The sequence below is a fragment of the Chionomys nivalis genome, chromosome 7, assembly GCF_950005125.1.
Source record: "Chionomys nivalis chromosome 7, mChiNiv1.1, whole genome shotgun sequence".
In the NCBI taxonomy this organism is placed as follows: domain Eukaryota; kingdom Metazoa; phylum Chordata; class Mammalia; order Rodentia; family Cricetidae; genus Chionomys; species Chionomys nivalis.
Window position 1 is genome coordinate 87235842 of NC_080092.1, and position 16419 is coordinate 87252260.

The following is a 16419-nucleotide window of genomic DNA, read 5'->3' on the forward strand; positions in this document are numbered from 1 at the left end:
GGATTATAGGTGTGTACTGCTATGCTATGCCATGCCATGCCATAGGTGTGTACTACTATACTACACTACACTACACTATAGGTGTGTACTGCCATGCTATACTATACTACACTATATTATACGTGTATACTTTTTTTCTTTTTTATATTTTTGCTACTACGCCTCCTAAACAGATCTTATATGTACACAGAAGTCTGAGCAGTCTGGCTCTATACTGTACCCTCTGGACAGTCGGGGTGTGGATGTGTTTTCTCCCTGACCTAAGAGTGGGTACCCACTTCCAAAGCCAGAATCCTCCCAATTCCAAGACCATGACAGCAGCTGTCACAACAGCCCTTGACTTGTCGAGCCTACTTCTCTTCTGTCCTCCAGGGATGCACACTTGTTCTCTTCGACTTTCCTTTCCCACCAGTCTTTTTCCTTAGTTTTTTTTACATTTATTTATTTGTGTGTGTGTATGTGTGTATGCACGCACACATGTGTGTGACCATGCATATGGGCACACCAGTGTGCACATACACCCATACAGAATGAATATGGACAACTTGTGGGTCACAGGGATTGAACTCAGGTCATCAGGCTTGGCAGCAAGCACCTTTATCCAATAAGCCATTTTGTTGGCCCTTGATGGAATTCTCCACCTGCCTGAACCTGGTAAGCCTTCGAAACCACACTGGGGACGGCTGGCCACCGGCCCCTTGCTCCTATTCAGCTGTCGTGTATCTGAGGAGCTGGGAACACACTCACCACACACGTTTATCAGTTCCGGGTCACTGCTCTTGACCACGTTGCCGATGCCTGCAGTACAGCGGTACATCCCGCTGTCCTTCTCCTCGGCAATCTTGCTGAAATTCTGGTCCCGAGACAAGACCATTGCTTCCTTCTGGATGCTGAAGTTGGCTGAAGGTGTCCCCGGGACAGAGCAAAACAGATCCAAACTTTTCCCTTGGTCCAGATACCTGGAGGGGATTTTCAGCTTCGGCTTGGGAAACAGCTCTGAAGAACAAGTGGGAAGGAGGGAGATGTGTTGGTTACCACCCTCATCCACCGCCTGGAGATACTGTGGTCCAGTGCTTTCAGCGGAATCAACTCCTACCCGCCTGCTCCTCACGCACCTGATGGGCGTGGCTTTACAGAGCCAGGCCTCACTCTGAACCTGAGATCTCACTGCAGGCTCTTCTCGCCTCTCAGTCTATGGGGATTCACTCATCCATTTGTCCATTCATTTATTGAGACGTGGTCTCAATGAGCTGAGGTTGGCCTTGGACTAAGTAGCCTGGGATGACCCTGAACATCTGATCCTCCTAGCTCCACCTCCCAGGTGTTGGAGTACAGGTGTGCACACAAGGCCTGGCTTCCACAAGTATTGACTGCAGGGAAGACCCTTTGCTGGGCATCAGGGAGATAACAGTGCTGACCAGAGAGTCCAGCTTCAAAGAACTTCCACCTAATGCTCAGTTCAGGAACGCTGTTTGCAGCAACGCCCACAGAGAGGAAACTGAACTTCACCTTGGGGGAATTAAGGGATCAGGCCTAGAAGGATGTTGTCCTAGGCAGATGACTAAAGAGAAAGTATATTAGCATTTGGAAATTCATTATGGCTAGAAGAAACGGCCGTAGCTGGCCTGTTTGTATCTGAACTCTTCAAAGGCAAAGCCTGATAGCTCTCTCCATTCTTAAAACCCAGCCCAACCAGCCGGGTGGTGGTGGCACATGCCTTTAATCCCAGTACTTAGAAGGCAGAGGCAGGCAGATCTCTGTGAGTTCGAGGCCAGCCTGGTCTACAAGAGCTAGTTCCAGGACAGGCTCCAAAGCCACAGAGAAACCCTGTCTCGAAAACCAAACAACAAAACAAAAACAAAAAAACCAACCCAGCCCAGCATACAAAATTTATCAGTGGTAAGTTGATAGTTTTCTTCTCTAGCAAAAGAATGTAAGCCTTCAGCCAAGGCTACACTAAGAAACACTATCTCAACCCCCCCCCAAGTGCCTTAAAAAGGGCACTCCAAATATTTATTATTATCAATATGATTCACACTGGAAGTGATGGAGCATGCCTTTGATCCTAGCATTCAGGGGGCAGAGGAAGGCAGATCTCTGAGTTCTAGGCAAGCCTTGTCTACAGAGAGAGTTCCAGGGCTACATGATGAGAATGTCTCATAAATTAATAAATAGCTCATTAAGTTGCTAGCCCATGACATCACACCTTACCACAGGTGGAGCTACCATAGTGTGCTAATCCCTCCATTGGCCAGTTGACAACCTGCCTACCTGTGAGGCTTGGGGACAGTGGCTGTGACTGCATGCTCAGACCTTAGGGGTTTGGAGGAAGTTACTGAATGAATGGAAGAACGCACGGATGAATGAATAATTTCAATGGAGAACTGAGAAGAGCTGACCTTGTCCTCGGAAACACTTTAACACAGGGCTCAGCTACATTCCTATTGGGCTGGGAGTGAAGGATATAACACTGAGCACAAGAGTGAAGAGACCGTCGGCAACTAACATTCTAGCGGCTGAATACAACAGCAAACAAGGTAAGCACATGATATTCTTAGCGGTAAGTATTTTAGAGAAATAAGGCTGGGCACAGGGGTTAGGAGTCTGAGAGAACTTTAAAATGCATTGGGTTGACAAACTAAACAAGCCTTGGAGGTATCTCTTGTTCTGCCACTTGGGTGGCTTTGTAATCATTAGGCTAGTTGCTAACCTTCCCATCTAAGTCTCCATATCATAAACTGTCTCTCATGATGCCTGGGATTGAGATGAACGTGAAATTAAAAACCCACATAAGCCCATCACATGGCATCCGACAGTGGGGAATTGCGACTGTTACTTTTTTTTTTTTTTTCGAGGCAGGGTTTCTCCGTAGCTTTTTGGTTCCTGTCCTGGAACTAGCTCTTGTAGACAAGGCTGGCCTCGAACTCACAGAGATCCGCCTGCCTCTGCCTCCCGAGTGCTGGGATTAAAGGTGTGCGCCACCACCGCCCGGCCTACTGTTACTTTTTTAATCAACTGTGCTGCTGGGTGTGGTGGTGCAAGCCTGGAATCCTAGTACTTGGGCAGTAGAGGCAGAAGGATCAGTTCAACACCAAACTCTGCTACACAGTAAGTTCAAAGCCAGTCTCGGCTGTATGAGATCTTGTCTTTAAAAAATAGGGGAAAGTGGTAAGATAGCTCAGTGGTTAAAAGCGCTTACTATTCTTGCAGAGGACCTGGATTTGATTCCCAGCACCCATAGCAGGAAGCTCACAACCTGTAACTCCAGTTCCAATAGAGCTGACATCCTCTGGCCTCATCATTACCTGAACACATATGGTGCACATAAATACACACAAACATACATTCTTTTTCAAAATTTTTTTGTTTGCCCGTTCTTTGAGACAGGGTCTCACTATGTAGTTCTGGCTGTCCTGGCACTCATTATGTAGACCAGACTGACCTCAAACCCACGGAGATCTACTTGCTTCTGCCTCCCAAGTGCTGGAATTAAAGGTGTGTGTGAACACGCCCATTAAAAATCTTCTAGAAAGAGTTTGGGCTGGAGTGTGGGCTCAGCATTCAGGAGCACTGGATACAGTGGGTGGTGGCGCATGCCTTTAACCACAGCACTTGGGAAACAGAGACAGGCATATCTCTGTGAGTTCGAGGCCAGGCCAATCTACAAGAACTAGTTCCAGGACAAGTTTCAAAGCTACAAAGAAACCCTGTCTCGAAAAACAAAGCAAAACAACACCAAAGAGCCCTACTGTTTCAGAGGACCAGGTTTGATTCCTAGCGCCCACACCGTGGCTCTCAACTCTAACTCCAGTTCTAGGATGGCTTCCATCTTCTTCTGGCCTTCACGGGCCCCAAGCATACAAGTGGTGCACAGATCTACATGTGGACAAAACATCCACACATGCAAAATAAAATAAAAAATTTACAAAGATCATGAAGATGAGTTGGGTGGAGTAGAAAGCTACTGTAGAGATACTAGCTAAGAGTCACTGAATGCAGACCTAGCTATGTCATTCAGACACTGCGACGGTCCTCTAAGATAACCACTTTTCCATCCTATCGCATTTACACAGCTGAGGCTGGTTCAAGAGCTCGGCACAGAATGAGTGAGTAGGGTTGGGCCAGTGTCAGCATCTGAGCCCTCAGCCACGGCAGCCAACTGCTGTAAGTTTACTCTCCCAGAAGCCCAGCCTAAACACACTGAAGACAACCAGGGGCAGGGGCAGGGGCAGGAAAGGCACCATTCCTTGGCCACCTTGGATTACAGTCCAGTGTCTCACTAGATAGCCCAACGCCTTGCACTCATGATCCTCCTGCCTTGGCCTCCCAAACACTGGCGTTAAGAGACACGTGGAACTACATCCAGCTAGCACTGCCTCTTGAGTCCACCGCTTGCCCCCCTTCTCCCTCAGCATCCTTACCTGTTATGTTGACCACGATGCTGCTGACCTTGGAGATGCGGTTAGACTCCACTTTGCAGGTATAACGGCCACTGTCCTCCACCGTGGCCATGACTGAGTAGACTGCCTCATTGTTCTGTTTGGCGGTGGCCACAATAGCCTTGTCCTTCTGGATTATGATTTCTGGAAATTCCCGGACCAAGTGTGTCACTTGAACTGTGCACTTAATGTCGACCTGGTCTCCTTCTATGATCTTTTCAGGAGGCGTGATGTGAAACTTGGGAGTAGAGAAGGACTCTACAAAAAAGTAGACGATAAGCCAGTTGGACTCAAATTCAAACCTGGACACTTCCTACTCCAATATTTGTGGGGGAGGAACTGTGTGCATGTGTGTGTGTATGTGTGTGTGGTGGGAGTGGGGGTTTCTGATGCGTGTGTATGTGAAGGCCAGAAGTCCACCTCACAATATCATTTCTCAGACTCCGGTATATCTTTTGTTTTGTTTTGCTTCTTCTTAACAAAACAAAACAGATGACAATCTTACCAAAAGCAATCTACAGATTCAATGCAATGCCCAGCAAAACCTTAGCAAAATTCTTCACAGACCTCAAAAGAACGGTACTCAACTTCATACGGAAAAGCAAAATACCTAGGATAGCCAAAACAATCCTGTACAATAAAAGAACTTCTGGGGGCATCACAATCCCTGACTTAAAACTCTACTACAGAGCTACAGTACTGAAAACAGCCTGGTATTGGCATAAGAACAGGAGGACCAATGGAACTGAATTGAAGACCTGGATATTAATCCACACATCCTCAAACACCTGATTTTTGACAAAGCAGCAAAAAATATCAAATGGAAAAAAGAAAGCATATTTAACAAATGGTGCCGGCATAACTGAATATTAATATGTAGAAGAATAAAAATAAACCTCTAGCCGGGTGTGGTGGCGCACGCCTTTAATCCCAGCACTCGGGAGGCAGAGGCAGGCGGATCTCTGTGAGTTCGAGACCAGCCTGGTCTACAGAGCTAGTTCCAGGACAGGCTCCAAAGCCACAGAGAAACCCTGGCTCGAAAAACCAAAAAAATAAAAAAAATAAAAAAAAAATAATAATAATAAAAAAATAAATAAAAATAAACCTCTATCTATCACCATGCACAAAACTCAAATCCAAATGGATCAAAGACATCAACATAAAGCCAGCCACACTGAACCTCAGAGAAAAAGTGGGAAGTACAAATGAACTCATCAGCACAGGAGACCACTTTCTCAATATAATCCCAGCAGCACAGACACTGAGAGAAACAATTAATAAATGGAACCTCTTGAAACTGAAAAGCTTCTGTAAAGCAAAGGACACATTCAACAAGACAAAATGACAACCTACAGAATGGGAAAAGATCTTCACTAACCCCACATCAGACAGAGGTCTGATCTCCAAAACATACAAAGAACTCAAGAAATTGGTCATCAAAAGAACACATAATCCAAGCCGGGCAGTGGTGGTGCACGCCTTTAATCCCAGCACTTGGGAGGCAGAGGCAGGCGGATCTCTGAGTTCGAGACCAGCCTGGTCTACAAGAGCTAGTTCCAGGACAGGCTCCAAAAAACCACAGAGAAACCCTGTCTCGAAAAAGCAAAAAAAAAAAAAAAAAAAAAAAAAAGAGAGAGAGAGAACACATAATCCAATGAAAAAAAATGGAGTACAGATCTAAACATAGAACTCTCAACAGAGGAATCTAAATGGCTAAAAGACACTTAAGGAAATGTTCAACATCCTTAGTCATCAGAGAAATGCAAATCAAAACAACTCTGAGATTCCATCTTACACCTGTAAGAATGGTCAAGATCAAAAACACTGATGATAACTTATGCTGGAGAGGTTGTGGGGAAAAGGGAACACTTCTGCATTGCTGGTGGGAGTGCAAGCTGGTACAGTTCCTTTGGATGTCAGTGTGGCGATTTCTCAGAAAACTAGGAAACAACCTTCCTCAGGACCCAGTAATACCACTTTTTGGGTATATATCCAAAGGATGCTCAATCATGCCACAAGGACATGTGCTCAACTATGTTCATAGCAGTTTTGTTTGTCACTTTTGTCTGTCATAGCCAGAACCTGGAAACAACCTAAATGCCCTTCAACTAAAGAACAGCTAAGGAAAATGTGATACATTTACACAATAGAGTACTACACAGCAGAAAAAAAATGACAGCTTGAATTTTGCAGGCAAATGGATGGAGCTAGAAAACATCATTTTGAGTGAGGTAACCCAGACACAGAAAGACAATTATCACATGTACTCACTCATAAGTGGTTTTTAAACATAAAGCAAAGAAAACCAGCCTACAAATCACAATCCCAGAGAACTTAGACAACAACAAGGATCCTAAAAGAGACTTACATAGAGCTAATCTGCATGGGAAGTAGAAAAAGACAAGATCTCCTGAGTAAATTGGGAGCATGGGGACCTTGGAAGAGTGTTGAAGGGGAGGGGAGAGGCAGGGAAGGGAGCAGAGAAAAATGTAGAGCTCAATAAATATCAATAAAAACAAAACAAAACAGATATGTCTGTGTACTACATGCATGCTTCCTGCCTATCAAGCCCAGAACAGGGCATCCAAGGCCTTGAGCTGGAGTTACAGATGGTTGTGAGCCACTACGTGGGTGTTAGAAATCCAATCCAGGTCCTCTGGAAGAACGGTCAGTGTATCTAACCACTGAGTCATCTCTTTAGCCACATTTGTCTTGTTTTTTGGAACAGGAACTCTCATTGGCTTAGGACTCCTTAACTAGACTTAGGTTGAGTAGCCGTGGAGTATCAGGAATCTGTCTCTGGTTCCCCAGGGCTGGGATTACAAGAGTGCTCAACCATATCCAATTTTACATGCCTTTACAGATAGACATGTCTCCTCTACCCTTTTGGGCTCTTTGGCTCTCTTCCCTCCCCTCCCCCCTGTAACTGTCCCCTTCTATAAATGGACTCAGGTTCTCCTAAATTCTAGTCGAACATTCTACCACTTAGCCATATCTCTAGTTCTTTCATTTTTATTTTGAGAGGAGGTCTCACTAAATTGCCCAGAGAGGCTTTGAACTTGTTCTGTAGCCGAGGCTAGCCTTGAACTTTCAATCCTCCGGCTTCAGCTGTCTGAGTAGGTGGGAATTACAGGCCTGCACCTTCACACACAGCTACTGTTTCTCTTTCTCTAGTTTATTTAATTAACTTTATTCATTTATTCGGCTTTGGGGAGAAAGGGTCTCACAGCTCTTGAACTCCTGATCTTCCTGTCTTTGCCTTACCAGGGCCGGGATGACAGTCTGTGCTACCAGGTTTTAAATTCTGTCATCAGGAACCCCAAAAGAAGGCTCAGCTTCTCTGATTCTGGGCTCCTTTTTGCTACACGCAACCTGTCACCGCAAAGAAAGTAAGGAGGGCAGGATTCTGACCCTGCACAGTAACCAATTCACTCCTGGTGAATTCCGAGGTCTGCAGGACGATCCCGGACATGATCCCAGCTTGACAGCGGAACACCAGCATGTGGTCCTGCTCCTCGATAGGGAAATCCATTTGCACAAAATTATGGTTCGAATTCTTCTCTCTTTTCTGCTTGACATCTTTTGTATCCAGTTCTAGTTTCTCTATCTTAAAATATATTGGCGGCTGCTCTTCTTTCACAGAACAATTGACTCTCACAACTCCACCTTCTGTCACCTCCATCTTGTCCAGTGTCACTGTGGGGTTGGGCACACCTTTAGAGAATGAGAAAGAACCACTGTTAATTTGTTCCTCATTATGGCCCAGTCTCCCTTATCTGTCATTGCGACTGACCAACCAGCGGACTTTAATTTCTGGAGACTCACTGGGCATGTGTGTGCCTGGCACCACACTGGGTACTGGGTATTCTACAGATAAAACAGGTTGGTGTTCCCAACGGTTTACAGTCCCCTTCCAAAGGTGGTGCAATTCAATTCCCAACCAGTACAGTTCAAAAAGGAAACACCTGGTTGCGATGGCACACACCTTTCATGCCAGCCCTTGGGAGGCAGAGGCAGGCGGATCTCTGTGAGTTTAAGGCCAGCCTGGTCTACAGAGTGAGTTCCAGGACAACCAGGCCTACATAGTGAAACCCTGTCTCAAGAACTTTTTTAAAAAGTTGGTATATAATAATATTACTACAGCTAATGTTTTAATTGTCTGTGTGTGTGTGTGTGTGTGTGTGTGTGTGTATGCATGTGAAGGCCACAGGCCAATGTTGGGCATCTTCCTCAGTTGCTCTCCACTTTACTTTTTGAGATTTCTCACTGCACTTGGATCTCAATGATTCAACTAGGCTGACCAGTAAACCCCTGGAATCTTCCTGTCTGTCCTCTCCCCCATGGGTCTTCCTGTCTGCCCTTTCCAGGCATCCTCCTGTCTGCTCTCTCCCTCAGGGATTCCCGTCTGTCCTCCTCTCCCCCCAAGGATCCTGCTGTTGGTACCCGCTCCAAGGATCCTCCTGTCTGTGCCCCCACCCAGCTCTAGGATTACAAGAACAGCCAGTCCTGGTTTTTCACGTGGGTACTTGGGGATTACACTCAGGTCTTCTCTTTGAGTTGAAAGCATTTTACAGACCAAGCCATCTTCCTAGCTATTATCATAGCTTACTGAATGCTGGCTACACGCCTCGTTCTTCACTCAGGATATAGAAAATAGGCCAAATATAATCTCTCTTGAAATTTCATACTCCCAAAGAGCAGACAGATGTGAGAGAAACAGTCCTGTGCTTCGTAACAACTAAGACAAAGCCTGGTAAATGCTACTGGGCAATGTCATTCCGGAAATAGAGCCAATTTACCCAGACTCAGGTGGCATAATATTGCTAGGTGATATATGTCATGGGCCCACTATTGTCTGTGTCTTCACCATTGACTGATACATTGCACATCATAAGCTGCGTATGTGGTCCACAGTGGGCTGGCAGCTGTGCGCTCCACCAACACCATGCCTTTATAATTTTCCTCCATATTCTTGCCTGACTAAATGAGGACTCCACAGTTCAATTTTTTTATTACATTTTATCTATTATTTGTTTGGTGTGTGTAGTCCCAAGAGTGCTATGGCATACATGTGGGGGTCAGAGGACCTTATGGAAGTTTTGCAAGTCAGTTCTTTCCTTCCACTATGTGGGTTCAGGGGATTGAACTCAGGTCATCAGGCTTGACAGCAGACACTTTGGCCTCCTGAGCACCTCTGTGGGCCCGATTCTGAAGTTTAGAATGGCTGATGGACTTGTCCAGGTGGAAGCCCAGGCAGAGAGACTGCACAGATCAGTGTCTTGTTTCTTTGTGTAAAGTTCCTTCCTGGAACTCACTCTGTAGACCAGGCTGGCCTTGAACTCACAGAGATCCACCTGCCTCTGCCTCCTGAGTGCTGGGATTAAAGGCGTGCGCCACCAGTCCCGGCTTCCAGTGGCGTAGAACAGCAGCTTTCCTGCAAATAGATATTTCTGAGGACATCGGGACATAAATGTTGTAAGCATTGGTGCCCTAGGAGAAATCAATTAAGTCGAGAATGTGCTTCAGAAGAAACTCAAGTAACTGGGTGTGAGGCACGTGCTTGTAACCCCAGAGTGCAGGAGGGGGCACATGCCTGTAACCCCAATGTGCAGGAGAGGGCACATGCCTGTACCCCAGTGTGCAGGAGAGGGCATATGCCTGTAACCCCAGTGTGCAGGAGAGGGCACATGCCTGTAACCTCAGTGTGCAGAGGGAGGCACATGCCTGTAACCCCAGTATGCAGGGGGACACACATGCCTGTAACCCCAGTGTGCAGGAGGGGGCACATGCGTGTAACCTCAGTGTGCAGGGGGAGGCACATGCGTGTAACCCCAGTGTGCAGGGGGAGGCACATGCCTGTAACCCCAGTGTGCAGGGGGAGGCACATGCGTGTAACCCCAGTGTGCAGGGGAAGGCATGTGCCTGTAACCCCAGTGTGCAGGAGGGGGCACATGCCTGTAATCCCCGTGTGCAGAAGGAGGCATGTGTCTGTAACCCCAGTGTGCAGGAGACTGAGGCAGGAGGATTGTTCTAGGTCTTAGTTTGAAGCCAGCCGGGCTGTCAGGAGATTGTGGTTCAGAGAGTGGGGCAGAGACAATAAAGCAAGCCACTGAGTAGACAGAGTCCTGAGGAAAAAAGAGACAGCACAATCTGTGAGCTAAGACAGATGGGGAAGGGTCTTCCCACAAGGGGACCAGCATCTAAAAGGAAGAAGGCAGAGACACCCTCGCACAGAAGAGCGGTTCTAAAGGTTAGGAAAATGCCACGTAGTGAGTGGGAAGGGTGATGAGTGATGGACAGGTAAACCAGGGTGACAGCCCCTTCCCAGTTGCTATTCGTGCTTACCCATGTTCAAAGCCCAAGACTCACCTTTCACCAGCACCGGGTACTCAGGAGTGGTTTTCTCCTTGTTGTTCAGGATCGCGGTGCATTTGTACCTCCCCGAGTGGAAGACCCGAGCCTGGGGAATAAAGAAGCTCTCTGTGTGCTCCCTGGAGGAGACATTGTACAGCAGCACGTCGTCCTTATAGAACAGCACCAGGTGCTGAGGCCTGACTTTCGAGGTGGTGCTGATATCCACAAGACACTGCAGGGTCAGGTTGTGCCCATTCGGTACCTCCCAGGAGGGCAGGCTGACTATCTGGATGGTGTTAATGGTGAAAGCTGAAGGCAAAGCAGACATTGTTACCAAGGAAACAGCATCATCCAGAGGTGGACAAATAGATATATATACCATACACACACACACACCAGATAGACACACACACCAGACACACATACATCACACAAACGCACACAACATACACATCAAACAAATAACACACACACATAATACACACATACACCCCATACACAAAATAAGTCTTAAAAAAAAGAATTCATAACCAGGTAATGGTGGCTCATGCCTTTAATCCCAGCACTCAGGAGGCAGAGGCAGACAGATCTCTGTGAGTTCAAGGACAGCCTGGTCTGCAGAGTGAGTTCCAGGACAGTCATGGCTACACAAAGAAACCCCCCTGCTACAAACAAACACACAAACAAATAAAAAATAATTCATAAGTTGTTGTGACAGATATATAGGAGAGTGGCAGAAAGCATGCCGCACAATGCGATACACAGTAGTGGCTCAATAAACAGTTGACGCTTCATGCTAAAGTCAGACGTGCCCAGGAATGCGACACCCGCTCCCAGGCCTCATGGGACCAGCATGGTTCTAGCTATCCCTTTCTTTCTCTCCCCCATCTCCTGCTTCCCTCCTTCACCTTTCTTCTTCATTCTTTCCCTTCTCTTCTCCTTCTCTCTTCCTTCTGTTCTTTCTCTCTCTTTTTTTATTTACATTTAAAATGTTTTCTCTAGTAACTGCTTTCGAGACACTGTGGAAGAATACAGACTACATCACACAAAATTAAGGTCCAGTCCTGGTCAGATGTGGGGGCTAACATTTATAAACCCCAGCATTTGGAAGACTGAGGCAGGAGAATTGCTATGAGTTCAAGGTCAGCCCAGGTCTCAGAGTGAGGTGAAGTCTCTAGAGACTTCATCTCAAGTAAGACAAACAAAAAACAAACAAATAAATGTGGGAGAGAGAAAGAGAGAACAGCAGGATTATAGCAAGTTCTAGGCCAGTCTAGGTTACATAGTAAGTTTCAGGCAAGCCAGGGAAATTCTAAAATCTACAACAAACAAACAAATGTATGTGTTGAGGCAGAGCTGGGGATGCACTTCAGGGGTGGGGTGCTGCCTAGCATGTGTAATGGCCTGGGTTCGACCTCTAGAACCACAATAAAAATGTCTATTGAGGCTAGAGTTAGTGCTCAGAGAGAGGGACCAGAGGCCATGGGTTCAGAAAGTTCATTAGGGGGAAAAAGGCAAAAAAAAAAAAAAAAAAAAAAAAAAAACCAAAACAACAACAACAACAACAAAAAAACCACTCATAGACAGGCAGTGGTGGTGCACGCCTTTAATCCCAATACTTGGGAAGCAGAGGCAGGTGGATCTCTGTGAGTTCAAAGACAGCCTGGTCTACAAAGTGAGTTCCAGGACAGGGTCCAAAGCTACACAGAGAAACTGTCTCGAAAAACAAAAAACAAACAAAACAGTCATTACCCAAAATAGATGTTTTTAAGTAAAATCAATAAAACCCCCTATGATGTGGCCAGCTGGTTTTTTGCCCTTTAGTGGGTACAGAGGTGTCACCAGGTGTCACCAGATGCGGAAGACTTGAAACCACTTTTTCTTTTTTAGTAGTTTTATGCCTCTAGCTCATAGAGCTGAGGATAAGTGAACTTCTGGTTCTCCTGTCTTCACTTCCTAAATCAGTGGTTCTCAACTTTCTAGTTTAAACCAGTTTAAACCTTTCCTTTAATCCAGTTCCTCACGTGGTAACCCCCATCTTCTCGTTTCTTTCTTTCTTTCTTTTTCTTCTACGTCTTCTTTTTTTTTTGGTTTTGATTTTTTGAGACGGTATCTCTGTAGCTTTGGAGCCTATCCTGGAACTCACTCTGTAGACCAGGCTGGCCTTGAACTCACTCTACAAAATCCAGTTCCAGGACAGACTCCAAAGCTGAAACCCTGTCTCGAAAAACCAAAGGGAAAAAAAAAAAAAGATAATTTAAAGCTGCCCATAGTGGTGGGCTCACACCTGTAGTCCTGCACTAGGAAACCGAGGGAGGAGGGTCCCTGTGAGTTGGGGGCGTACACAAGGTGCTGGTTACGCCTCTGGCCTGTTTACACAGAGATATCTCGCCATACACCACACATAGGTTGCCACCTTCAAGCCTGGCAGCTGACCAGGTTAAATCCAAAATACATGTAGCTAAGAGAAATTTGGAGACTAGAAATGGTGGGGGAAGATATTGGATATTGTAGTGGTTTGAACACCCCCCCCCATGCTCACCGGGAGCGGCACTATTGGGAGGTGTGGCCTTGTTGGAATCAGTGTGGCTTTTTTGAAGGATGTGTGTCACTGGAGCTAGGCTTTGAGGTCTCAGAAGCTCAAACCAGGCCTGGTGGCTCACTCTCTCTTCCTGCCGTCTGTGGATCCAGAGGTAGGGCCCTCAGCTACCTCTCCAACATCAGGCCTGCCTGCATGTCGCCATACTTACTGTCAAGATGGGAACAGACTAAACCTCTGAACTGTAAGCCACCCCCAGTTAAACGTTTTTCCTTCATAGGAGTTGCTGTGGTCATGGTGTCTCAGCAATAGTAGAAACCCTAGCCGGGTGGTAGTGGCACATGTCTTTAATCCCAGCACTCGGGAGGCAGAGGCAGGCAGATCTCTGTGATCATGCCGGTATATGTAGACCAGCCTGGTCTACAAGAGCTAGTTTCAGGACAGGCTCCAAAGCTACAGAGAAACCCTGTCTCAAAAAACCAAAACCAACCAACCAACCAACCAAAAAACAACAACAACAAAAAACCAGTAGAAACTCTAAGGCAGGTACAAAGAAGTTATGCCAGCCAGCTAAACAGGGTCCAAAGGCTTAGATAAGGCTCCCTAGAAGTTCAGTTCTTACTGGATTCCCTGGTGAGAGGAAAATCTCCATACATAGGTCATGACTACTATGTCGGTCACATGGTAGACTGCATCTCCTTACTGTCCAGGAATCAGCGTTCTCAGACCACCTTGATATATCCGCGGTATTATGTCAGACGGATCGAGGGATGGAATCTGGGCTGAGTTTTGTTCCCTTGCCAAACTGACGGGTGAAATCCTGTCCTCCAGTCTTACACAGACTCTGTGTAAACCTCAGACCCGTACTAAGGCCGTTCAATTAAATTAAAATGAGGCCAGTAGTGTGGGCGCTAACCAATGGATCTGTGTTCTCACCATTGTGTTCGGATGAGAACACAGATCTCACGTGAGGACTTGGGAAGCTGGGCTAGTGGCCCATGCCGGTATATGGTGACTGAGTCAAGAGCACTGCTTTGAATTTGAGACCAGTCTGGCTACATACTAGATCCTACTTTGAAAAAGGAAAACAAGGAAGGACAGAGAGAGGCAGTCATCCAGGACCAAGGGAGGCTGCAGCAGCCAGATTTGTCAACACAAGTTGACAGCCGTCTGAGGGACAATGCATTTCTCTTTATTCCACCCAGTCCGTGGTGTTTGCTGTGTCACCCCAAGCAGACTAACCCAGATGGAGCTTGCGCACGCCCATAAACGCAGCATTTAGGGAACTGAGGCAAGATTATTGCTGTGATTTCAAGTTCCGCTTGAGCTACACAGTAAAACCCTGCCTTGCTGGGGACTTAGCTTAGTTGATAGGATGTTTGCCTAGCGTGCGTGATGAAATCCTGGGTACAAACTCCACCAGTGTATGCTTAAAAAGGAAACGGCTGGCAAGATGTTTATCGAATAAATGCACCTGCCACCAAGCCTGGTGACCCAAGTTTGATCCCTACTCTATTCCCCCATCAAGTTACCATCTGACCCTCACAGGTGGGCAATGGCTGCGCTCTTCTCGCTTTTTTTTTTTTTTTTTGCTTTGTTTTGTTTTTCGAGACAGGGTTTCTCTGTGTAACATCCCTAGGTATCCTGCAATTAGCTCTTGTAGACCAGGCTGGCCTCAGACTCACAGAGATCTGCCTGCCTCTTCCTCCTGAGTGCTAGGATTAAAAGGCGTGCGCCACCACCGCCCAGCTTTTTTTTTTTTTAAAGAAGAAACTAAGGGCTGGAGAGATGGCTCAGAGGTTAAGAGCACTGGCTGTTCTTCCAGAGGTCCTGAGTTCAATTCCCAGCAACCACATGGTGGCTCACAACCATCTGTACTGATATCTGGCGCCCTCCTGTGGCGTGCGGGCATACATCGAGGCAGAATGTTGTATACATAATAAATAAATAAATCTTTAAAAAAAAAAAAAGAAACTAAAACCTGTCTCAATACACACACACACACACACACACTAGCTTGGTATGGTAGTACATACCTTTATTGCCTGCACTCAGGACGCAGAGGCAGGTGAGTTGGCCAGCCTGGTCTATATAACAAGTTTCATGCCAGCCAGAGCTACATAGTAAGACCCTGCCTAAAACAAGCAAACAACAAACAACTCCCCAAACAAACAAACAAACATGTGAGGAGCCACCCCTGCATACTCCATTACAAGATGGCGCCTGCATTCGGCAGCACCAACTGAAATTTCCATCCCTTGTTCTCTGCCTCTCCCGTGGCGTCATATGGGCTGACGAGCTGCAACCAGTCAGAGCGTGACACGTCGGAGGCGAGGACTATTAACCTATAAAAGGATTGGGCTTTGGTCCTCTGGGGTCTCCGCTCTGTAAGCTTATGCTCTCCCTCTCAAGACGCATTAAAGCTTTCTGCAGAAGGATCCTGTGTGTGCCGCGTCGTTCTTGCTGGCGAGACGGTTGCGCGGGACACAAACACCCTCCAAAAAACCACAAAATTGCTTATAGAGAGTATAAGTATAATTCTACCTGCTTGGCATGTGTGAACCCGGGGTTCAGCCTCCAGCAGCAGAAAAAGAGAAAAATACCCAGCTCAACAGCACCCGGGAGCTGGGATTCCAGCGCTAGACAAAGCCACGCCTCTGGAACGTTGCTGGCTCATTTCTAGACTCATAATCCACAACTGGGTTTTGCTAGTTCCCCCAAATTCAACTGAACTGAGCAGAGTGGCGCCTGGCGGCTCGAGTCTCCACTCTTGTGAGATGGAGGGACGAAGGTCAGGAATTCGAGGTCAGTGTGGGCTACTTAGCAAGTCTGAGGCTAACCTGGGCTATACGTTGAGATCCTGTCTCAAAAAAAAACCACAGAAAGCAAGGGCTGGGACTCAGTGGGTGAAGTTCCAGGCTAGCAGGTGAGACCCTGTTTCAAAAAAGAAAAGGGGGGGGGGTTGAACTAACCGGAAGTTCCCACATACGCCAGCTTCTCCCCATAGCGCCTACTGCCCATGCCCTGCTTGCTTCTTCATGAAGGTATTAGGGTGCATGTTCCGCAGAACAGTGTGACCATAAATAA

The 16419-nt window shown here is 46.7% G+C and overlaps 1 protein-coding gene across 4 annotated transcripts in view; it reads right to left on the reverse strand.

The window, feature by feature from the left end:
- The window catches only part of Pecam1 (platelet and endothelial cell adhesion molecule 1), a 60087-nt gene that overhangs the window by 32012 nt on the left and 11656 nt on the right, over positions 1 to 16419 (reverse strand). For all 4 annotated transcript variants that reach the window (XM_057775358.1, XM_057775357.1, XM_057775356.1 and 1 more), the window contains exons 3-6: positions 10809 to 11102; positions 7851 to 8153; positions 4422 to 4697; positions 748 to 996 (exon numbers count right to left, since the gene is read on the reverse strand). In XM_057775358.1, the coding sequence (XP_057631341.1) occupies positions 748 to 996; positions 4422 to 4697; positions 7851 to 8153; positions 10809 to 11102 (1122 nt within the window). The remainder of the gene's footprint in view (positions 1 to 747; positions 997 to 4421; positions 4698 to 7850; positions 8154 to 10808; positions 11103 to 16419) is intronic.